This window comes from Anguilla rostrata, chromosome 17 (assembly GCF_018555375.3).
Source record: "Anguilla rostrata isolate EN2019 chromosome 17, ASM1855537v3, whole genome shotgun sequence".
NCBI classification, from domain to species: domain Eukaryota; kingdom Metazoa; phylum Chordata; class Actinopteri; order Anguilliformes; family Anguillidae; genus Anguilla; species Anguilla rostrata.
The window spans coordinates 26008087-26032021 of NC_057949.1; the positions used below are offsets into that span (position 1 = coordinate 26008087).

The window sequence follows — 23935 nt, forward strand, 5'->3', positions numbered from 1 at the left end:
GGTCCCCCCACCCCAACGAACCCTAATGAATCAATCATGGATTGTCTGCAAGGAGAAAAACAGGCCTGTTCGATTTCTCGCCAGTGAAACAACACTGTGAAATGAGTGGGGTGGGGTGGGGTGGGGTGCGGTGGGGTGGGCGGAGGGGGAGGGGCCTGTTCAGAAAGAAAGCGGGGTCCAAACTGCGTGCTTTTTTTTTTTTTAAGAGAGAGTTAAAAGCAGGGGTGAGCAGTTCCAGTCCTGAGGGGGCAGGGCCAGTGTGTATGCAGGTTTCTGTTTCCACCAGTTCACCCCGGCTAAATGAGCTAACTGGCTGTATGCACCGCCCCCGGTTCCCTCGCAGACTAGATCACAGCAAGACGTTTTCATATTGGCACACAGGAACAGCATTCAGGCTGTCAATCTTATCAAGAAATGTGGCCAGCGCGTTAGATGGCATAAACGTCGGGGGCTAATCAGGTCATTAAAGCCAGACGCTGGCATGAAAGCCAGAAGCCGGACACTGCCCTCTTTATCCACCTCCGGTTAAAGGAACGTCAGAACTCTGCCCCAGGGCAGCTTGGAAAACCATAGAGAGGACGTCTAAAAAAAAAATAATAATAAAAAAGCTCAAATCGGACAGGGAACTGTTCGACAGTTGAAAAGGGGTTTTTCTTCACAACTGAAAGTATTGTTCAGTCATCCACTATAGAGGCCTACCGGGTCTGTCCACTATAGAGGCCTACCGGGTCGTTTGCTACCGTTGAGCTCACCAGTGCCTTCTTGCTTCTTAATATACCAAACAGTTTGATTTCTACAGACCCAATGTTTGGGCTATGACTGATCAATCTGGCATTGACACTTATTTGATCCTCATGTTGAGAGACAACAGCAACAGACTGCAAATGCAAATGCCACACACACACACTCTAGCTAGAGTAATCTGGATTACTTTTGGCAAGTGTCTCAGTCTCGCCTGACATGAAATCATTAACCCCAGAGATAGTTATAGATTAAAAGAGGGAGATAAATGCTGTTAAACTCTTATGTACAAATCAATAAACAAGGTCCTGATGGATGAGCTGTGTGTATTGAGATGTTAGTAAATCTTGAGTATCCTTGTGACTCACCCATTGTTCGTTCTTCTCTCCGCTCGACCTGCGAAGCCATACAGACTTCGGTCAGCACTTCTGTTTGATCAACTAAAAAAACCTCTTTAAATCGTGCATTCAGAGCACATCACAGGACCGCAACGCAAGCCACACTGGCAGGTACTCATTCAGGCAGCACAAAGAATTTGCACCTTCGTCACTGGATTGCTGAGGAGGGAGAGACAGAGAGAGAGAGACAGACACAGAGACAGAGAGAAAGAGAAAGACAGAGACATAGAGACAGAGACAGAGAGAGAAAGAGAGACAGACACAGAGACAGAGAGAAAGACAGAGACAGAGAGACAGAATCAGGGACAAGGACAGAGAAAGTGAGTGAGGGCATGAGAAAGAGGGTAAGCGAGAGTGAGAGAGTGAGAGCAGAGAGTGAGAGAGAAAGGGAGACACATTCTGCTCATACGAGTACAGGCACTCATTCAAGCACTGGGCGGAACCTCCATAGTTGTTTGTTGTTAGAAAGGTATAAGCTCCAGGCTTGGCGGCCTTCACTTCACATATAGATTTTGGCTTATTTATTTAACTTGCTGTAGTTTCAATATCTGTCCATGTCTGCAAGTCCCTCACCACTGGATTACTTATGTCACCGGGAACAAGCATACAAAGGGGTTCAATGACTGAAATGTAAAATAATCGTTTGAAAGAGAAAGGTCAACATGCAGTACGTTGCACTAAATCGCTTTTTCTTTCAAAACAAAAAGGAAAAAATATATAATCTGAATCCATACAAACAATTCTATGGAAGACAAAGGTCAACTTGTCCCTCATGGAGAAAGAATAAATAAAAATGCAATACAGTTGCCGTATTGGCACCAGTATATTTTTATAGTACTGAACCAGTGGTAACCAAACCTGTTTCTGGAGGTCTACCATCCAGTAGGTTTTCATCTTAACCTTAATTTGGCACACCTGGCTCTACTAATAAGCAGCACAATGAGATCTCTAGCTGTTGAATGAGGTGTGCTTTGTTGGGGTTGGAGTGAAAACCTATAGGACGGTAGATCTCTAGCTGTTGAATGAGGTTTGCTTTGTTAGGGTTGGAGTGAAAACCTACAGGACGGTAGATCTCTAGCTGTTGAATGCAGTGTGCTTTGTTAGGGTTGGAGTGAAAACCTACAGGACGGTAGATCTCTAGCTGTTGAATGAGGTGTGCTTTGTTAGGGTTGGAGTGAAAACCTACAGGACGGTAGGACTCCAGGTTGGTTACCACTGTCCTAAACAGTGGTGGATCCAGGGGGTATTCACAGGGACCGTAGAGCCCCTCACCACTCCCAACCAGAAGCTTCCGAAGGCACGCCCACAATAGCTTAAGGACACACTGAGAGAACGAATGTGTGAAATACATACAAGAGAAGAGTCACAACCAAAAGAGAGAGGGGAAAAAAAACAACCTTCATACTGGACAACGCATAAGACATTTCAGTGTCTCCTACTGTCCAGACCAATAGCGTTTCTCATCATCAGGATCCAAGTTCAAAATTCCGCCATTGCATCTGTTCATAATTTTCCTTTAATGGGTAATGAGCTACAGTAGCTCCCGCTAGCTCCCATCAGCGTTTTAGCGGTTTGAACACAAGCAATTTCAGTTTCACTCCATCTCATTCGAATTAACCTTTGTGACTAACATCAACCCCTTTTATTCACTCACAGGCGGTCAAATTTTAAGAACATCCAAAGAGATATAATAAATACCTCTTACCCCGAGTGATTTGCATTAGAGGCGCAACATAAGTGTGTTGACCTGATTAATATGAGCAACAGCGTTCAGCTAATCTCTCCTAGCGACCTGGCCTTGGCTAGACTAGCCAACTGTCATGAAACCAGGCGCACAAAATCTGAAACCCGTGGCAACGTTCCCGGTGCGATAGTTTTAAAAAGACGTCGAGAGAGCCAGAAACACCCGGAATGCAATTGGACCAGCTCACCTTGCAATATGAACTCAAAATGGCTGATTGCTTTATGCTTCTGCCACTTAATGATTTTCTTTCAGAAAGAAAGTTTGGTCTCAAGACATTTAGAAATAGAAGACTAACCGCTATTACTACACAGTAGATTCTTACAAAATAAAAGAACATTTAAAATGTCTACCATGAGGGTTAGCCATATGATGGGCTTTAAAGGTTTATGTTTCAGTGCATAAAGTCAAGAATGAAACCAATTATTTTTTAGAAGTCACATCTTCATGGGTTTCTAGAAAAGAAAAACTGCCGCCACAGGACATAGTTTTAAAAAAAAGTTACAAAGCGATCTGTGACCTGGTCTGCTTGCAATGGAGATTAGGGCCCCCCCGTTTGCGATGGGGATTGCAGGTGCCCTGTTTCTGATGGGGACTGCAGGTGCCCCGTTTCTGATGGGGACTGCAGGTGCCCCGTTTCTGATGGGGATTGCAGGTTCCCTGTTTGTGATTGGGATTGCAGGTGCCCTGTTTCTGATGGGGATTGCAGGTTCCCTGTTTCTGATGGGGATTGCAGGTGCCCTGTTTCTGATGGGGACTGCAGGTTCCCCATTTGTGATGGGGATTGCAGGTGCCCTGTTTCTGATGGGGATTCCAGGTGCCCTGTTTCTGATGGGGATTGTGGGCACCCCGTTTGTGATGGGCACTGCAGACGCCCAGTTTGCTATGGCGATTGCGGGTGCCCCATTTGCTATGGCGACTGGGGGGTGCCCCGTTTGCTATGGCGACTGTGGGGGTGCCCCGTTTGCTATGGCGACTGTGGGGGTGCCCCGTTTGCGATGGCGACTGGGGGGGTGCCCCGTTTGCGATGGCGACTGGGGGGTGCCCCGTTTGCGATGGCGACAGGGGGGTGCCCCGTTTGCTATGGCGACTGTGGGGGTGCCCCGTTTGCGATGGCGACTGCGGGGTGCCCCGTTTGCGATGGCGACTGGGGGGGTGCCCCGTTTGCGATGGGGACTGGGGGGGGGGGTGCTCCTAACGTGTACGTACGTTACAGAAAGGGGACAGCGGTCGCCCGTCTCTCTGCCCTCTTCTCCTCCAAAACGCGGAGCTTCGTCCTCAGGCACCTTTGCGTTATGTAACGATGCACCACAGGTCGATGCAATGTAGGCTGGCAAAGCGCGGCGCGTTAACCCTCACAGGTCTCCACGCACTGTCCTAGTTAAGCGGGTATTTTAAGGCCTCCCAGATTATTTCCTTGTCCTCTAGCTGTCGACAGTCTCTCTCTCAAGAGCACAGGATGTTCTTCGGCACTGAAAGCATTTCTTTTGTTACAGGGACTGAACGTTCTTTCAGAATGACGAGGGGTTTCTGCATACATCAAGCTTTCTTTCTTTTTTTTTTTTGTTTTTTGTTTTATTTTTTAATTATTCGGCTCTTACCTGTCCCCAGGTGCTTTTCAATCTGTTCAGCGAATGAGACTGCAAGATTAAATCAAAGATGGCGAGATTATCAAACAGGATATTTCTTTGAAATTCGTTGGTTTTTACATAAAACTGCCCTTCCTTGCATGAAGCATACATTAATTGCTACCATTTTAATGGGCTCCTCTGTGTGTAGCTTTCAGCCCAAGCCAAGCAAACAGCGGGATGATACAAAAAATGATCAAAAAAAAGGAATTTAGACATATTGTTTCCATCCTAAATTGCTTTGCTTTGCTGTGCAGGCCTGTATTTTTAATGAGCTGGGGATTAGTTAAGGACAGATGCTTTAAAAATAAATAATTTTTTTTTAAAATACTTCAAACAGAGGGGAGACCGATATCAATGAACAAAATTCTATTTGATGGCCTCGTTTCAGCTGCAGAAAGGGACAGAGTTCTTAGAAGTAAAGGAGAAACGGGGCCGAGGAATGGTTCCATTCGCTCATGATCTCTGCACCTCAGCTCAGCGGAACCAGCGACGTCAGGGCAAAGATGACACAGCCAATAAAAACAAAAATAAAAAAGAATAAAGAAAAAGGAATTGGAGGGAAAAAAAGTGACTGGAGGGTTTCGGATTGCATCTGCCCCCTCTGTCCAGGAATATGATTTTTATTATATTTATTTTTAAAATGTCCCGACATTTTTATTATTTCACCCGCCACTTCATAAACTTTTCTTTTCTCCTTGTTCTCTTTGCTGCGTTTCCCCTGACGTTGGCTCACGGTTTTCCGCAGAGTAAACCCCCGGGGGCCCGGCTCAGCTGGAGGTCTGCAGGCCGTCTAAGGGCCCATTCACGGTGGCCTCAGCACAAGAGTGCCGTGCAGTCACACACACATCAGTTTTACCATTTCATTAACATACATTCCTACGGAAGCTCGATCAGCTACGTTTATACATATTATCCATGTAAACAGCCAAAACTGTTCCTAAAACAACTGAGGAGGGGGGTTCGGGGGGGGGGGGGATTGAGAAGGGGGATTGCGGCGGCAGTGTAGTATAATGGGTAAGGAGTTGGTCTTGTAACCTAAAGTTCACCGGTTCGAATTCCCCGGTAGGACACTACCGTTGTATCGTTGAGCAAGGTACTTAACCTGCATTGCTTCAGTATATATCTAATAGATACAATGTAAATGCTATGTAAAAAAATTTGTGTAAGTCTGCTAAATGCCTGTAATGTAATGGTAAATGGACTGCATTTATATAGCGCTTTTATCCAAAGCGCTTTACAACTGATGCCTCTCATTCGCCAGAGCAGTTAGGGGTTAGGTGTCTTGCTCAAGGACACTTCGACATGCCCAGGGCGGGGTTTGAACCAGCAACTCTCCGACTGCCAGACAATCGGTCTTACCTCCTGAGCTATGTCCCCCCCCTGAGCTATGTCGTAATGTAATGGACTTGATCCTGGTTTGAAGACCATTCATTTGGCAGTTACCCACACAAGAGGAATTTTTGTCCAACATGGAACAATGTCATTACATTACATTACATTCATTTGGCAGACGCTTTTATCCAAAGCGACGTACAAAAGTGCATTTCATGTTCGTAGACAACTGCTAAGCACGGGTTCAGTAAGGTAAAATACTCATTTTGTACAGCTATTTCTAGCCGAGAACAGTGAACGCTATTCTGGCCTAACATCTGCAAAGCCGACTAGGCAGAAGAATAAGCTGCAGTCGGTCTGTAAAAAGGCAGGATATTCCCACGCTAAATCAACCAGAGTCATGACGCTATATATGAAAAATCCTCTAGACAACGGCATGACCCAGCAATTAATTTGAGGACTGCAGGTCTTTTAGATGTGACTTCAACAGTGCTGCACGTACAGCATTGGTTTTTAATAGCTTTCCGTAGGCGTGAGTGCGTGTGCGTGTTTCTGTGTGTGAGTGTGTGTGTGCGGTGTGTGTGTGTGTGGCGGTTGGTGTGTGTGTGGGTGTGGTGTGTGTGTGTGGTGTGTGTGCAGTGTAGTGAGCGTGTGAGGAGAGTGTGTGAAGTGTGCGTGTGCATGAGATGTGAGGTGTGATGGTTGTGTGTGTGTGAGAGAGTGTGCGTGTGTGCGCGTATGCATGTGTGAGAGAGCATGTGTGTGTGTGTGTGTGTGTGTGTGTGTGTGTGTGAGAGAGCGTGTGTGTGTGTGTGTGTGTGTGTGTGTGAGATGGGTATAATTAGTGTGGTATTATATGCTTTGTGATGTTTATTGTTGTAACAGATTGTCATTTCATGCTTGATCTTCTTCGGGATGGTCCCATGGGAAGGGGGAAGTACACTCCTCTTTCAAGTTCGGCTCGCACCCCGAGTCTGAAAGTGGGTGACAGCTCCCCTGAAGGGGTTACTTGACTTGTGTGTGGAGGGGGGGGGGGACAATAGTTGATGAGACCATAATGTTCAAAGCAAAGAGTAAAGGAAATCACACGGTACGCAACGGTGGCCATTATCGTAATGATTTCACAAATCTCCAAGGAGGATCTGTGAGAATACAGATCGCATGCGCCATTCGCTGGATTTCTGTAAATAAGATGTCATGCCGACCGTGTGGTGGGGGGGGGGGGATGTGGGGGGGGGTATTTCACTTACGTTTTGCCGTCAGGTTGTCAGCAGCTTGGGGGGAGAGATTAATTTTCCGCGCCTGGCTCGTTTAATAACCCGTAAACGACGGGGACGCGTTTCCTCGCGTGCGCGACGCGTGTTCGCGTTAACGTCGAACGAAAGGCGGATCAAAGCCGTAAACGAGCCCTTCTGCCACGGTTCGCCGCGGCCGTTCGCACCGAGCAACAAAAAAAAATAAATACATTTCATCATAGAGAGAGAGAGATAGAGATGATGGACAGTAGGGGCGGGACTAAATGTTTAATGGCTAAAGGCTAAACAGAATTGAAGAAAAAAAAAAAAGAATAAACGATTAACACTTTAAGCTCCAACATTATTAAAATGACTTGCAATCATTTCCTTTTACAAAGTCCTATTCTCACAGTGATGATTGTTGGAAGGCTTGTGTTTAAAGGCGTTAGTGCTGATCCGGTGTCGGTTTTGCAAACTGAGCGAGGTCGTGATAACAGACATCAGCTCCAGTGATAACAGACATCAGCTCCAGTGATAACAGACATCAGCTCCAGTGATAACAGACATCAGCTCCAGTGGTAACAGACATCAGCTCCAGTGATAACAGACATCAGCTCCAGTGATAACAGACATCAGCTCCAGTGATAACAGACATCAGCTCCAGTGATAACAGACACCAGCTCCAGTGATAACAGACACCAGCTCCAGTGATAACAGACACCAGCTCCAGTGGTAACGTGGGTGTCGGTCAGGCGAAAATCAAACTGGCATTCCTCAAAAACGCTTCGCAAAGAGCAAGAGAGGAAAAATGCGACCTTAGGTCTCATTTTGAGCAGATTTTCAAAGAAAATAAAGTCAAACGTAAAAACTCTGCGCTGTAAAAAATCAGTTCCTGTTCTTACTAAAGGAACGCCATCTTGACTTTTTCCTCGTTGTTACTTAAGTGACACAATCGTTTTGATTTGAATGTTGAGTAAACCCAGTCCATTATAACCGCTCCCCCCGCTCAGCCTATTTGAAGCTGTCCGCTGTGTACGGCCCATCGCAAGCCACTCCCCCCCCCCGCCCCCCTGCCGATTTGTGATCTTATGTAGGCCAGAGGAGCCCGGGTCGCTCTATGGCTCCTTCTGCTACTTTGTACTTAAAGGGGCACACCCCGGCTGTGATTTGGGTAGTGAGCCGGTTTAACCTGAAATGCGGCAAACTTGGAAAAAAAATTATAGTTATTATAATCGCCCCAAACTTGCTGTTTCTCTGTGTAACAGATTACTGATTTTCTGAGAAGGAAAACAAGGCGGTGGGTGGGGTGTGGTGTGAGAGAGAGTGAGAAAGAAAGGTGGCGAGTGAGAGAAGAGGTGAGAAAGAGAAAGGGATGGAATGGAAGAGGGGAAGGAAAGGGCAAAAGAAAAAGGGGAGAGCAAAGGTGCAGATGGGGTGGGGGGGGAGGGAGGGAGGGGGGAAGCAATACAAACGTTTAGGTACTGCAGATATTCAGGGCGAATCGCAGTCATTAGCTGCTAACTACCCGCTTGTAACCGCGGCGATTCGGGCGAAGTACACATCCAAAATGAGACCTCTCTGTCTCCGGTCTGAACTACTCTGCAGTTGGCCAGGCCAGTGCAGCTTTAATCTCATAAGATGAGGAAGCTCTCACAGGGTATAATTAAAGAGCCGGGGGGAGAGCAGGGTGTTAAACGGACACCTCTGATTGGTGCAGGGTTACTGACCGCAGGTGGAGGGGGGTGGGGGGGTGGGGGGGGTTGGACAATTAACTGTGTGCGAGTTCAATGTCGGCCATGGTGGCTTGCCCTAGACAGCACCACTGTTTAGTTCTTCAGGTTGATGTTAGGTGTGTCTGTGTATTTCCCCCCACAGACAGCCACGGATACAAGGGTCTCCCCGGGTGTGCTTTGACAAAGCAGTCTGACATTGCAAAAAGAAAACTTTTTTTTCCCCCTCCCAACCATAGCAACAGGCTAAGAGGCTAAGAGGAGACATATTAGCATTTCATCATGAGAAAAATGTCCATTTCCATTTCAAGATGAAATATATTCTGAAAGAAATTGGCACAACAACAACAAAAAAAAAAAAAACACACTGACAATTTCTTTCAGAATATATTTCATTCAAGTTTATAAATCTGAAGCTGAAATTCAGATTTATAAACTTGATGAAAACATGACAAAAAATGCAAAAATGTGAAGAAAAATTTGGAGACTTCTGATTACAAGTCAAGCCCTGGGAAGTATATTTGAATACTCTATACGGGTGCCAGCAAAGAGGTTTCCTGCTTTGGCCTACTGATTTCATCACTTCAAACACAAAACCAGGAAGAAAAAACCAATGAAGAAAAATAAATTGGTATAACTTCTAATGAATTCCATGGCTGAAAGACTGATTTCTCTTATTTGTTGGTTTGGGTTAGGGTTAGGGTTAGGGTTAGGGTTTGCTCTAAATACACAGTACAGAAACTTTACCTTGCTCTTTCCTGTGTCCTTCTGAACTTTGACTTCCGATTTCTCATCCCAAATTTAAGCCTGCTTTCCACCTGTGCTGAGAGCATAATCTCTTAAAGCCTCTAGACCATATAAACGGCGCTTTTCACGCCCAAACCCATTAACTTCATTTTCACGGAACGTATCGGAACAGCAGGGGAGCGCAATATGGAGGAGGCGCCTGACAAATCCCCACGGGCTGTTGTCTGCAACATCTCATCACCGCTGCCTGTTCTGTGAGATTAATTTTATAAGTCATCATCTGCGAGGACTGTGCATTAACTGTGTATGTAATTACGTACTGCGCAGTCGCACAGGCAAGTCTCCACGGAGAGACTGCAACAGCACCAACACCGTCTTTACGGGTATTACGAGTATTTGCGTTCGTTGTGTTCATGTGTGTGTGTGGGTGTTCTGTATGTATGGACACACATTTTTTTAAAGGTGCGTTTCCATTTTTGTCCGATGCCTGCGTGTGCATTTATGCGCATTCATCCGTGAAATGATGTAAAGGGGAGTAAAGGAATGTATCGATTATTTTCAGGGCATACATAGGCCTGGCGACCCAGTTGTCATGGTTACCCTTCCCGTATCATCAGGGCAGTCTTCTCCATTTTTCTCCCTTGTGTTTCTTTGTGCTACAGCGTGGTGTATTGTTACTCGTCTGCCTTGCCGAACGGTTAAGGTCGCACAAAGTCATTGCTCCAATTTCAGTTAAATGACGTAAGCACCACCGTTACGAAATCCACGGCACACACACACACAAAAACGCGCGGGCATTCTTCTCCACTTTGGGCGCATGCATATTTGATTACATTGATTGGGACGGAGAAGACACTAGAAGCTGGAGAGTGTTGCTCTACCAGCGCACTGCTTTAAAAAAAGTGTGATCTAAGAAGGCGGTGAGACATGCTGGGGGAGAGAGAGTATATAAATGGAGGGGGAGAGGGCAGATAAATGGAAGGGCAGGCAGCCAAGTCATCTTTCTTTCACTGGAAATGCTTGTAAAAAGAGAATGACCCCTAGAGGAGAGGAAGGCGAGGGAGGCGCAGGATTATTAGCAGGGAGCTAGACTCTCCCTTTGTTCCCATTTGAAATGCTGGAGCGAAGCAGATTCACGTTCACCGAACAGCAAAGGTTTGCCCTCATTTTTTTTCAACACCCCGACAGTCAACCGGGGAGGAACAGAACTGCACACACAATAGTGTATGCATGTGGTACCGTAAACAAAGTCAAATACATGGGCCCGAGAGAACATCATTATTTCCCCCTTTCACGACATGCCACTAAAAATACGAATCACGTAATGTGCCAAGCGCGTGTCGTCAAAGCAGCGGGTGAACATACTAAGTGGAAAATAAGAGTTCGTTGCGTTAGTCCCCAACACCTCATAACCCAGAAGACCGAAAACCAGCGGACTCACCTGAGGATGGTGATTCGACCTGGCAGCAACAGGGTGATCGTTGTGGGTCAGCTCAAACTCCAGGATCAGCCGGCCTGCAGTTTCCTCTAACTTGTTTTTGCTGTTCAAAATGGTTTTTTGTTTTTTCCATTCCCTTGTGACGCGGCAAATAAAGCAAAGGGGAAAAGAGATTTCCTCGGCGAGCAAAACAACAGACAAACAAACAAAAACACGGGATAAATGGCGCTACTGAGATTCCAGTAAATAAACGAATAAAAAGTAGCCTAGCCTATAGACGGCGGGTCACTACTGCCTGTAGTTTTGCAAGAAGCCTCTGAAACACAAAAAAGTGCATCATTATAACCGACCTTGCCGACACGTGGAACCATATTAAAATTCTCAAATTAAACAAAACCCCGGTTTGTTCCAAAGCTTTTTAATGTCCTCTGCTCTTGAGAAGCTCCTGTGTTGTCTAGAGATTTTTTCCGTTTTCACACGATTTTCCGCCATTGAAATGTCTTACCCTCTGACCTGGCAGGTCAGGTGGATGGAGGGGGACAACGCCGGGAATAAAACAAAATAAAATAAACACACAGTGCCAAATAAAATAAATGATAGCCCACTGGTTGTGTGCATATTTAGGCCAAGTCAAAACTTCAGCTGCACAACCAGATCACATAGGTTCGTTCTACTTAGAGAAGAAAGAGAAAAGATACAAATGTATTAAATAGAAAATAGAGGCGGATATTGAATGGGACATTTCAATTAGTACACTCCAACAATGTGGCAGAAAAGGAATAATTGTTTATCACAAAATGCAATGATATTTGCAAATAATCAGTTTAGCTGTAAACTGTCAAACCCCTCCACTATTTATTAGTCGTTTAAAAACCAGCTAATTAGGTGCAAACGATCTGTGGGAACATTCTGCCCAACCACCAATAGGGAAGCAGCTGTACCCACGTGAGGCCAAGGCACGCGCGTGGGAACCAATCACCCGCTACATAAGCGAGCATTATTCAGGTACGCTCAGCAGCATTGGTGTTTATTCTAAATTAAACCGAATACAGCATTAGACATTTACATGACAATATCTCATTTGGAATTCTTGGATATTCTGACTAATGATATAATATTAGGTTATATGCAAATGAAGTGCTACACTATCGTGAACTGGTCTTTCAAAGACCGAATTAAAGATTTTATTTTCACTGCATAGGCCATTGTAAAGATAGCCTCCACTGTTTTGAATATCTATGGACTCGCATGATGTTGCAAAAAATTGCAAGTTTACACTCAGTAACAAGACAATGGAGAAGGATGAAAATATTTTAGTTATAAATTATTGACGACAAAGAAATGTCTCTTTCAAGAACATGAAAGTGCTAACTATTCGGATTCCAACAATTAATTATGAAGTATTGAATTATTCACATTAAATAATTATTCATTTTGTCATTAATTAATCCTGACATGTAAATGATAAATGAGTTTTAAAATGTGCAGAGTAATTGTAAGGCATTCTTATACATTCACTTTCTCCTTATCCTCTTTAAAGGGGAGATGAAGTGTTCACGCGGAAAATAAAATCAAAAGAAAGTGTTCTAACCTATAGTTTTCCTAGGAGTTTTCTAGGTCTACATTTTTTATTTAAAAAAAAAAAACGTCCGAACTTTTTGCAGAAATAACCCTTGCCCAATTGAGACATTTGTGTTGATTCTAATGTTTAATATTGAGACCGGCAGACAATATGTTTGTTGATATTTCCCATGTGCTGAACTCTGAGTTCCAGCTTTTGCTGTTAGGGAGGAGGTATAGGGTACTGAAGCATAGACAGAAAAGGTATAAATGCACTTTTATCCCACTGTCTATTCAAATGCTAAATGATAGGTCCAGTAAGGGAAGATAATTGGGAATTGTTGCTTATGGGGGTATATGGGAGAACACGTTTTTTAAATTTATTTATATTTAAAAAAAATATTTAATTGTATTCAGATGTATTTCTTTGTGTACATGTCACTTGCAGCACTGTTCTTGTCTTATGTAAGTACATGGAACTGTTGGCAGGACGACGACACAAGACAAATTTTTGAGTTATCAGACAACAGAGTGTTATCGTATCGTAATGCTGATTGTTTACTGGCTTTGAAGCATAATTTTGCGTTCAGCATTAAAGTTGATTAATGTCAAGTCGTGATCGCAGAGTGAGCTCAATGAAATAGTAAGAGCGATGTGTCATTGGTGGCTCGCTGATCTCAGAAAATTGTGGTATCTCCCTGTGGAGAGCACCTGCTTTCGATTGGTTCGTACATGTATATAACTATATATACAAAATTAGTATTGTACCTTATTGGACTTGTGTACTGCAGTTGTTCCATTGACCTTTGGTATGCACTTATTGCACGTCGCTTAGGATAAAAGCGTCTGGCAAATAAATGTAATGTAATGTATTGGTGATTAAGAACATGGCTGCTTCATCTCGAATGGTTCTCAGAGCTTCTTCAAACTCTCATCGCTAATTCCCCATGGCAACATATGCGAGCTTCTGTATTTCATTAGATGTGAATACCGCATAATGCTTAACATTCATCGAAATTGCACATGGATCACATTTCACTCCACTGCAGTCATTCAACCAGTAAATCACTCCTTAATTCATTCTCTCGGGGTTTTCAACTTTTCATCTTCTGAAAAACGCCCAAATGAGCAACACCCCATCCGAGTAAAAAAAAACCCCCACAACAAATTCAATTTAAATGGGCAGACATTTAGCTCCTGCGTTCAAGGCAGGCACGTAGCTAAATGTCGGCGCGCGTTCAAGCTCACCTCATAATTATAAACTCATTATCGGCTCTCCATTGTAATTTTCCAGCTTGAAGCATCTTTTCAATGGCTGACATTTCTCCTCTATTAAAGCTACGCGATAGCGGCGTCTCCCATTAACAGCAACCCTATGTAGAAAGACAAACATAATCGAGGAAATGTGTTCAAACACTCTAATGTAATTATATTAAACAACCGTGGCGGAACATTTTGGAAGGTAAGGGGGTGCAGCGGGATTAGAATGTGGGATTTGTCTGTTTCCACAAAAGGCCGAGCACAAAGCCTTTTCTCCACGTCGTCGTCTCCGCGCGCGAAGATATCGCCTGGTCTACGCAGTAATGTCAGGCAGCTTCCACATTACGTGGGAAAAACTTTTGGCGGTGTCATTTCCTGTGTTCCCAACTGATATACGGACAAATATGCCAAGTGGCTCTTTCTCATCCTGCGCATCTAAAACATATTGTTGGAAGCATCCTTTTCGTTCAAGCCTCCTGCCTGTACGGTGCAGTAGCAAAAATCGGGTGGACTCCTAGTGTGTGTGTGTGTGTGTGTGTGTGTGTGTTTGTGCTACAGGATAGGTGGTCTTATGCAATACAGGCATTTAGCAAATGCTGTTATCCAGAGCGACTTACACAACTTTTTACACTTTTTTACATTGCATTTACATACAGCTGGATATATACTGAAGCATTGCAGGTTAAGTACCTTGCTCAAGGGTACAACGGCAGTGTCCCAACCGCGGAAGCAAACTACACTGCCGTCTCCTAGACTGAAGTGTGTGTGTGTGTGTGTGTGTGACAGCTGCAGGACAGGCAGTCTTTCGGGAGAGATGAAGCTGTGTGGTGATTCTGCTGGGGAGATGTAGCTGGGGGGGGGGGGGGGCTGTTTGAGAAATCAGGCCGTGAGAGAAACGGAAATCTGGCGAAGTAAAACCTCGTGACTCTTACTCTAATTATTCATCTCATTTCCCTCCCCCTCCCTGACCGTAAGCGGAGCGCCTCCTGTGCACAGGAGGACTGTATTATCGTTTGAGAAATTGCTCGGGGGGGGAAGGTGGTAAATTGTCTTCACTTAGCCTCCAGGCCTAGCTGGCAGCGCTCAGTGTCGTGCTGTTAAGTGTGCCTGTGTGTGCGTTCAGCTTGTATGCTCCCCTGCCTAATCTTGCACTTGTACCGCTTTCCAGTTCTTTGGCCATTACACATTTACGCAGTATTTGTTTTGGCTTTCGCGGGGGGCGAGCTCGAGCCCCTTGAACGTGAATGTAACACGGCCTCTTCGGAAAACCTGTCAAAAGAAAAAATGAAACGTTTTATGAAAGGTGACAGGATAATGCAAAAATGTTTTGTTCTCGGACGTGGTGTATCCCGTGCCTGTAAATTGTGTCATGAGTGCATTATGCAAATTAAGTTCCATATACATCACAGGAAGGCTTCAGTAATACGTACTTGTTTTCACTCTTCTAGTAAAGTCTACTTCTTCTGGTTTTCTGAGAGAGCAGCATTCAGCAATGAGGGTAGGCAGAGTCAAACTTATAGTCTCTAGGACCGTTTGTGTCTTTTATAGTTGTTTTATCCCCCCCGAAATACAATGTTTCAATGAGTCCAGTACAGAACGCTGTGTTCTGTTTTGGTCACCACACTATAGAATGAGGGACAAGCTCTTCCCACAAACATACAGCAGTGACAGGACTAATCCCATGTTATTGTATATCCAGAGGACTTGTGAAGAAAGACATGGGCATTTATTCTCTCCCATGGAGGCTCAGAAGGGGCATGGCTAAAATATTTTATAATCTTTTTTAAAAAGGATTAATAAGCTTGGACCACAAAAGCTATTTCGAGATGGATTCTGCCGACTTGTTCGACGTAAATCTGATGCCTGAAATGATATCTTCACATACAGAGACATTGATGAGAGACTGAGGTTTGCTGCGCCCTGGGATCTGATTCCGTGATAGGTTCAGAGTGTGACATGTGACCGATCATAGGTGGCCAATGGCGGCGGAGGAGGATTTTCTTTAGGATCCAGGATTTCCTGTTTCCATGTCTGGAGGCGGACCCACCCTCATCTTCATCGGCGAAGAGGAACCTTGTCTAGGCAAGGATAAAGGCAGCTTTGAATGATGTTACTTCTTGTAAATTGAAGAAGACATCAGTTAAATCTGTGCTTATCCTTGCTAGCAACTCAATGGACCAGCCCTGCTTCAGCTTCCCGAGGAACATCCGCTGACATCCGTAGGGTCATTTGTTTTGTGGAATGAACTAAATTGGACGCTAACCGCTGCCAGCAAGTTTCGCTGCTGGGATGATTATTTCATCCTGTTTTCCAAATGTCCAAATTTCATGCTAAATTTCTTTGTATGCACATTTGGCACATCTGGTGCATTTGTTTAATTTGAGAAGAACACCGATTTAATGATTTCATTAGTGTTAAGGAAAAACATTCAGGCTGCTTATAGATTTTAAATAAATGAATGTATCATTTTTTTTAAATCATGTGTCATGTACTTTATTTTTTGCTTATATGATTCTTTCAAGATAAAAAAAAAAAAAAAACCTCAGGGGTACAGCCACAGCACCCCAATTAGGAATGAAACCTGCAAACCTTATATTATAATCTAATCCAATATCTAACCCATCATTGTAAATGATTTATGATTTAACAGCAATTACTGCAAGATGTGGAAGGAATGGACATTACTACGGCATGTTGTTTTCATATCTGTGCAAACATATTTTTCTGTTTTTGTGGAGCCTGTTGTCTTCGTTCTTATATAAACTGGTACACAGCCCTGGGCAACTAATAATCTAAGACGAAGCCCACTCACGTAATCCCTGTTTTTTAATAATGAAATGGCCTTTAACCAAAAATGTAATAACCTTTTCTGAGAGACAAAAAAAAAAAAAGTATCTGCGCATTTCTGAATATACGCTGGAAAAAAAAAAGCAATGTGACCCTGTCCATAAAAACAAGACAACGCACGCTGAATATTACAACAACTGTTTACGGCTGTTTACCACTCTGAGATTATGACTGTGTTTGCTGCTAAGGCCTGCTGCTCTGCACTTCTGTGTTTCTGAAGGTGCTTTAAGCCACCTGTCTGTGCGGTGACAACCGCAGATGTGCAAACAGTATTCAGCTTGTATTAGCAACAGAGAGAGAGTTCTTGCCGTCAGGTGTGCCAGTTGAGTGGTCAAAGGTGCAGCCCCCCTGCCATACACGCACACACACACGCACACACACACACACACACACGCACACACACACACACACACACATGCACACACACACACACACGCACACACACGCACACGCACACACACACACACGCACACGCACACACACACGCACACACACACACACACGCACACACACACACACACACACGCACACACACACGCACGCATGCACATGCACACACACATGCATACACACGCAGGCACGCACGCGCACACACGCACACACACATACACACACACAGGCACACGCACACACACACGCACACGCACACACACACACACACGCACACACACACACACGCGTGGACACGCACGCATGCACATGCACACACACATGCATGCACACACACAGGCACGCACGCGCGCACACACACACACACATACACGCGCACACACGAACGCACATACACATTTTGTCATTGCATAGCTGGGATGTCCTGTTTGCCCTTGTTAAACAGCTTTTGCAGAGCTGTTGGTTGAATGCTGGGTTGCTAATGCCCCAGATAGTAAAGAAACTCATAGTAAATACCCATTTACAACATGCTGGGTGCCTCAATTAGGTCAGGCAAAGTCTATTTCTGGAATGGAATGGTGTAGGGGCCACATGCATGTGCATAGATGTACTCGTACTGTACCTGGTCTAAAAAGCTAGGCCTATCACCTGTCCCAGCAGTGCTTGCTCTAAAACTCATGTTATTAAAACTGATTTTGGTCCAGTAAATATTGCTCTATTAAGTGGGAAATGTATTTTATCTGCAGTCTGTAGATGCCCCAGATAAAAGCAGCTGACGCGCGTATGAATAAATGATGTACAGTAGGCACAGGATCGGGATCAGTTTAATGTGATCACAAACTCTTAAATCTCTTCTTAAGATTTTTCTTCTCCTTTCCCCAGAAATTGACTTGCTGGAACAGAGGTTTGGGGTCCCTGCTCCTGTGAAAATTAAATGTGTAATGTAGAAAATTAATATTTTGTTTAGTTTCAGGTGAAGTGGAGTCACAGGGGTTGGTGGTGAATGTGGACACTTTCTTTGTGTTTCAGTCATAATAATTATATTATTTTGTACACAAACATGGCCTTTAATTTCCTTTTCTACTGTATTGTGTATTTTCTTTAAGCTTTCCCTGATCAGCATGGAACAGGTTGATTAACCTGCTCCCCCCCGCCCCCCGCCTTCTCACCCAGAGCCCCACCTTCTCGCCCAGAGCCCCACCTTCTCACCCAGGGCCCCACCTTCTCACCCAGGGCCCCACCTTCTCACCCAGGGCCCCACCTTCTCACCCAGGCCCCACCTTCTAGCCCAGGGCCCCGCCTTCTCACCCAGAGCCCACTTCCCCAGCCCACCTTCTCACCCAGGGCACCACCTTCTCACCCAGGGCCCCGCCTTCTAGCCCAGGGCCCCACCTTCTCACCCAGGTCCCCGCCTTCTTTCCCAGGGCCCTGCCTTCTTGCCCAGGGCCCCACCTTCTCGCCTTCTTTTGGCAGCAGAAGAATCAGAAGGTGGCAATATTTTGGAGACCCCCCCCCAATTACTTTTTACCAAATGCCCCCAAAAGTCTAGGGACAGCTCTGTGCCAAACCTACCCAACCACCTCTCTCCCTCTCTCTCTCTCGCTCATTGTCCGTACTGTTTAAACACAGTTCAATATTCCAGGCGCTCCCTGTTCGCTGAAGCCTAAAGCCCCAGCACTGCCAGGCTGCGGTCTCACACAACAGACCTCTCACCCCCCCCACCCCCCCACTCTATCTCTCAGTGGAGAAATAAAAGAAGTCCTCCATCTTACTTTGGAAATAACACTACCTGCTTCACTGGGACTACCAAGAGCGAACACAGAAACAGCCCAGGCGCTGCTTGCTCTCACAACTTTCGGCAAAGCCGTACTTATGTGAACGGATTATAAGCTTACCCAGGGCTGCTGTCAGGGAGACGTTTCAGTTGCTTTCCTCACGGCCATCTCTTAAGACCTATATCTAACCGGGGATCTGAATGTAATTTTGCGGTTTTTTTTGGGGAAAAAAGCCAGCAATTATCTGAAAACAACAACGGCGGGGGAGTGTTAAGTCTCGTTTCCAGGGTTCGAATAACGCACCGAGGCGGCCGGCGAATGATCTATGCGTCCAATCAAAGGCGCAGTGCCCCCGCTTTCGCTCTCTCGCACGAGAAAAGAAAAGCCCTCGGTGCTATTTTAAATTGGTCCGTTTTTAAAGCGATTGTACGGCCAGTCCCAAATTAATGAGGGCGATACATAACCCTCGGAAAAGAAAACAGACCCTAATGCGCACTTAAGGGCTCTCCCCCGCACACACACACAGGACACGTCCGTCTCGTCCGAATCGGGGGTTCTTTTTTGTTCTTGTCGCCTTCGCCTCTGCGGTCTTTAAAAAAAAGTTTTAACGGTGTAAGCGAAGCGCCGTTGTTCTGTGCGGCGCGGGTCGTCGCCATGGGAACGCCGGCGCGGAGCGGAACGGGTCTCACGCCACTGCGCTGCTCGCTGAACGCACGGCCCTTGTTTTAAACGACGCTGAAGAGCGCCGCGAGGGGTGCTAGCGGACGTCAAGGCATGCGCCAGGCTTGCGCGGGGGGGTGTAAGCGTGTGACGAGTTGAAGGCTGTGGCTGCCTGTAGGCTAATTAGGACGCCTGACGTCTCTGATTCCACGATTTACGGCCCCCAGTCTCACACCGTAGACTAAAGTTTGCGTTGTTCATAATGCCCTTAGCGTATTAACTAATAATTATGAATTATTTATGCTAATTGCTTATTACAAATAATTGTTCACGATTGTGGGGCGGCACGGTGGTGCGGTGGGTAGCGCTGTCGCCTCACATGCAAGAAGGTTGTGGGTTTGAATCTCGGTTTGGGGCCTTTCTGTGTGGAGTTTGCATGTTCTCCCTGTGTCCGTGTGGGTTTCCTCCGGGTACTCCGGTTTCCTCCCACAGTCCAAAGACATGCAGGTAGGCTAATTGGAGACTCTAAATTGCCCATAGGTATGAGTGTGTGAGTGAATAGTGTGTGTGTGCCCTGTGATAGCTTGGCGTCCTGTCCAGGGTGTATTCCTGCCTCTCGCCCAATGCACGCTGGGATAGGCTCCAGCACCCGCCGCGACCCTGCTCAGGATCAGCGGGTATAGATAATGGATGGATGGACGTATGTTCACGATAGTTGCCTTTTTTTTTTGCTAAATATATTTCTGCTGTACGGTGATGTGTGTGTCAGACGAATCATACCGTTCTCATCATGTACACATTCAAAGCTTTATGATGTAGGGTCTGAATTTTAGCGTATCGGCCAAACCTTCCAGCCGTCAGAATTTTATATTTAATCAGCAACACAACACGCCGCTGGAAGCTGTGGACCTGCCTGCTAGCTTTGTTCTGTGCCTATAATCTTATTCGATAGTTTTTACTAGTTTTTTGCTGCTAGCTGTTGGAAACTGCTCTGTGTGATCCTTCCTACAATACAACTTTCTGATGATGTATCGTTCCACCATGACGGTGCTTTAAAATAACACGTGCCCTTAAAGCCGTAATATCCGAGCAAACGACCGTCTGAACCATTAAATTGTCACGGGTTGTAGATTCACTGCGCCCTGCGCCACAGACAGATACTCTTGCTCTCGTTTGCTTTGTACGTCAGATTTCTAACGGCTGTGCTCTTTCTCCTGCAGGCGACCACCAATACAGTTACAATCACCTGGAGCTCCCCCACACACCTAAAATCGGTAAGGGGGTTTTAACGGGCCATCGCTAGGGGGGGGGGGGTGGGGAGGGCCTATAAACGGCGGATTTGGGGCGGACCGAGGGGGTCCTGACTGGCGTGCCTGTGTGCAGAGCGCAACGTTGTCCTCTGGTCTTGGGACGATCCTGGCTGTGCCCGTGCCAGCGCTTCCACGGGGCAGCTTGCCCGTGGCACTGCCCGGTGGGAGAGGGCCTGCCAGGGCAGCCCTGCCATGTTGCTTAGTTACAGTTTCCATGGCCAGTGGAGCACCTGCAGTCTCCCCGTACCAGCTGGATCAATTGGTACTTTTCGGGAGGAGGGAGGGGGGAGGGGGGAGGGGGGGGGTAATTGTACTTTTCCAAATATGTACGTACCGTCCTCCCAAACAGTTCGTTTGTAGGTGTTCCATTAGATTGGGTATAATAATCTCTAGCTTAAGTAGCCAGGGAGTGTAAACCCTATTCCTTATAAGTAACAGACAGCACACCCCTGAATTATGCTCTATATAAATGGAATAGTACACTGAGGAGATTTAATTTCCTGTTAACTGCTGTCCATCGCACACCTCCCAGATGCCACACAAGCTCCGACAAGCTGACTAAGTGTGAAATGACATTTTGCATTTCATAAAGCAATTAAAATTCTAGTTGGTCACTGGCTGCCCGGGTAGGCGAACTCGGTATTATCTGCAAAATGCGAAGAAAACACTCTGATAAAAGCAGAGAATGTGTAAATAATTCAGTAATTGTTTTGTGGATAAACAAACTTGTTTTTAAATTTGCTCCCAGGTTAAGCACACACACAGAAAAAATGTCAAGGTTCCAAAAGTTTTGAATCGATTTCATTTTTTGTGCATGTTCTTTTCCAGCAGTTTTCTTTCACATCATGTATGACCTTTCAAAATTGTAAAAAAGCAAACTTCCTTCATTTCTGTTCATTAATCTCGTATCTGAAGGTCAGTATAGATTTGTGTCATATTTTCCGGAAGGGCGTACGTATAAGAGAGCACATCTAAATGAATTATGATGGAACCAAACTATTTTGCTGAAAGGAAATGAAAAACCAGGATTGGTAAATTGTGGAGACTGAACAAAATGAAAAACTAAAAAAAAATAAATAAAAAATAAATAAATAAATGCGCCAGTAATCATATCTTCTCCACGGGCTCCAGTTTATTGAAAAACATTAACTACTTTTGTCACTTCCCGTTTAGTTTCCAAACGTGACTTTTCATTGGAAGCGAAAGGTTTTTTATTTGTTTTTTTTTTTGTTTTTGTTTTTTAAAGAGAGGGATTAATCTGCGGTCATACCGTTCACCGCTGCCGGGACATGCTTCGCCTCATAAACCAATAAGCCAATCGGGGGCTCGTCCCTGTCCGTCTTGATTTACCTAATGAGATGTAATTGACCTCAAACCGAGCGAATGTCAGGGCTGTTTTTGCCAATCTGTTCCGCGATTTTCACGCTCCGGTGTGAGAGACTCGGAGCTGTATTTTTAGGCGTTCCGGGCTGTCACTTTGAATCCGGGCGCTGGAATTCTGGGATTGTGCACGGTCTCTTTCCCCCCTGCCATTTTGAAAATTAATTTTGAAGGCGTGATTCAATATTTCCATCCCACAGCTAAAACTATTTATATGTAAACTGTGTTTCTATAACTATCAATTCATGATATATAATATATATACATGCATACATACATACATACATACATACACACAACCACACACATATACATACATACATATATACATATGTAGATATATACATACAAATGTATGCATTTTTGTTCTCTTATTTATCAGGGACAATGCAGTTACAGATTAGAAACAAGCACTAGATGCACTGCATTTAGGGTTTCTAGACCAAGCTAATTTGCAGTGGATCTCATTCTCCATCTGGGATTCACACCACATGATTCATGTCCAAGAATGACATGTCCAAGACATTAGAAATGAATACTGTATTGTAGGCGCAGTAGTGTACTGCTATGGGATGCCTCTTTGGCTTGATGGTTTTCTCCTCCTTCCTTCAGAGAAAAAACGGATGAACAACATCCTGACCTCTCAGACCGAACCGTATGACCTGTCCTTCTCCCGGTCCTACCAGAACCTCTCCCACCTGCCACCCTCTTACGAGGTAGCCCTGAAACCGGACCTGAGTAAGTACTCTCTCAAGTACCTATCATTCTCATACACCTGAGTAAGTACTCTCTCAAGAGCTTAAGTACCTATCATTCTCATACACCTGAGTAAGTACTCTCTCAAGAGCTTAAGTACCTATCCTTCTCATACCTGAGTAAGCATTCTCTCAAGAGCTTAAGTATCTATCATTCTCATACTGAGTAAGTATGTACAGGTGGCAAATTAATTAACACTGGTTATTAAACGGGTGCTTTTGATCCTGGACGCTGATTGGCATTCTACAGTTATTGTAAATCTGATACGGCAGCAATTAATCGAACAGCTGGCTTGTAAACAAACCGTTACTTAAAAAATAATATCACAAAATAAATAATATTGTGTTATGCATTGTTTCTACGTGTTGTAATCCTTTTATAATTGAGCAATACTGTAGGTCACAAGAGGCTGTGTTGTATCTGTTTTACATAAGGCCTAACAGCGTGCCTGTGGCCATGACTGTATTCACCATACGGCACGGCGCTGTATTCACCATACCGCACGGGGCTGTATTCACCATACGGCTCGGTGCTGTATTCCCCATACGGCACGGCGCTGTATTCACCATACCGCACGGGGCTGTATTCACCATACGGCGCTGTATTCACCATACGGCACGGCGCTGTATTCACCATACGGCACGGCGCTGTATTCACCATACGGCACGGCGCTGTATTCACCATACGGCTCGTCGCTGTATTCACCATACGGCACGGCGCTGTATTCACCATACGGCACGGCGCTGTATTCACCAATCGGCACGGCGCTGTATTCACCAATCGGCACAGTGCTGTATATTCACCATACGGCACAGTGCTGTATTCACCAATCGGCACGGCGCTGTATTCACCATACGGCACGGTGCTGTATTCACCAATCGGCACGGCGCTGTATTCACCAATCGGCATGGCGCTGTATTCACCAATCGGCACGGTGCTGTATTCACCAATCAGCACGGTGCTGTATTCACCATACGGCTCGGTGCTGTATTGGCCATACGGCA

The 23935-nt window shown here is 45.3% G+C and overlaps 1 protein-coding gene and 1 long non-coding RNA gene across 4 annotated transcripts in view; one reads left to right on the plus strand and one right to left on the minus strand.

Annotated features, from left to right (window-relative positions):
• LOC135243615 (uncharacterized) overlaps window positions 1–11850 on the minus strand; it is a 111423-nt gene extending 99573 nt beyond the window's left edge. The window contains exon 1 of one of the 3 annotated variants that reach the window (XR_010326701.1): window positions 10997–11850. This is a non-coding gene — a long non-coding RNA (uncharacterized LOC135243615). The remainder of the gene's footprint in view (window positions 1–10996) is intronic. The other 2 variants (XR_010326700.1, XR_010326699.1) reach the window with 2 other exon arrangements.
• Window positions 1–23935, plus strand: part of LOC135243614 (protein shisa-6-like) — an 80011-nt gene that overhangs the window by 50408 nt on the left and 5668 nt on the right. Inside the window, exons 6-7 of the mRNA XM_064315563.1 lie at window positions 20706–20759; window positions 22788–22913. Coding sequence (XP_064171633.1) covers window positions 20706–20759; window positions 22788–22913 — 180 coding nt within the window. The remainder of the gene's footprint in view (window positions 1–20705; window positions 20760–22787; window positions 22914–23935) is intronic.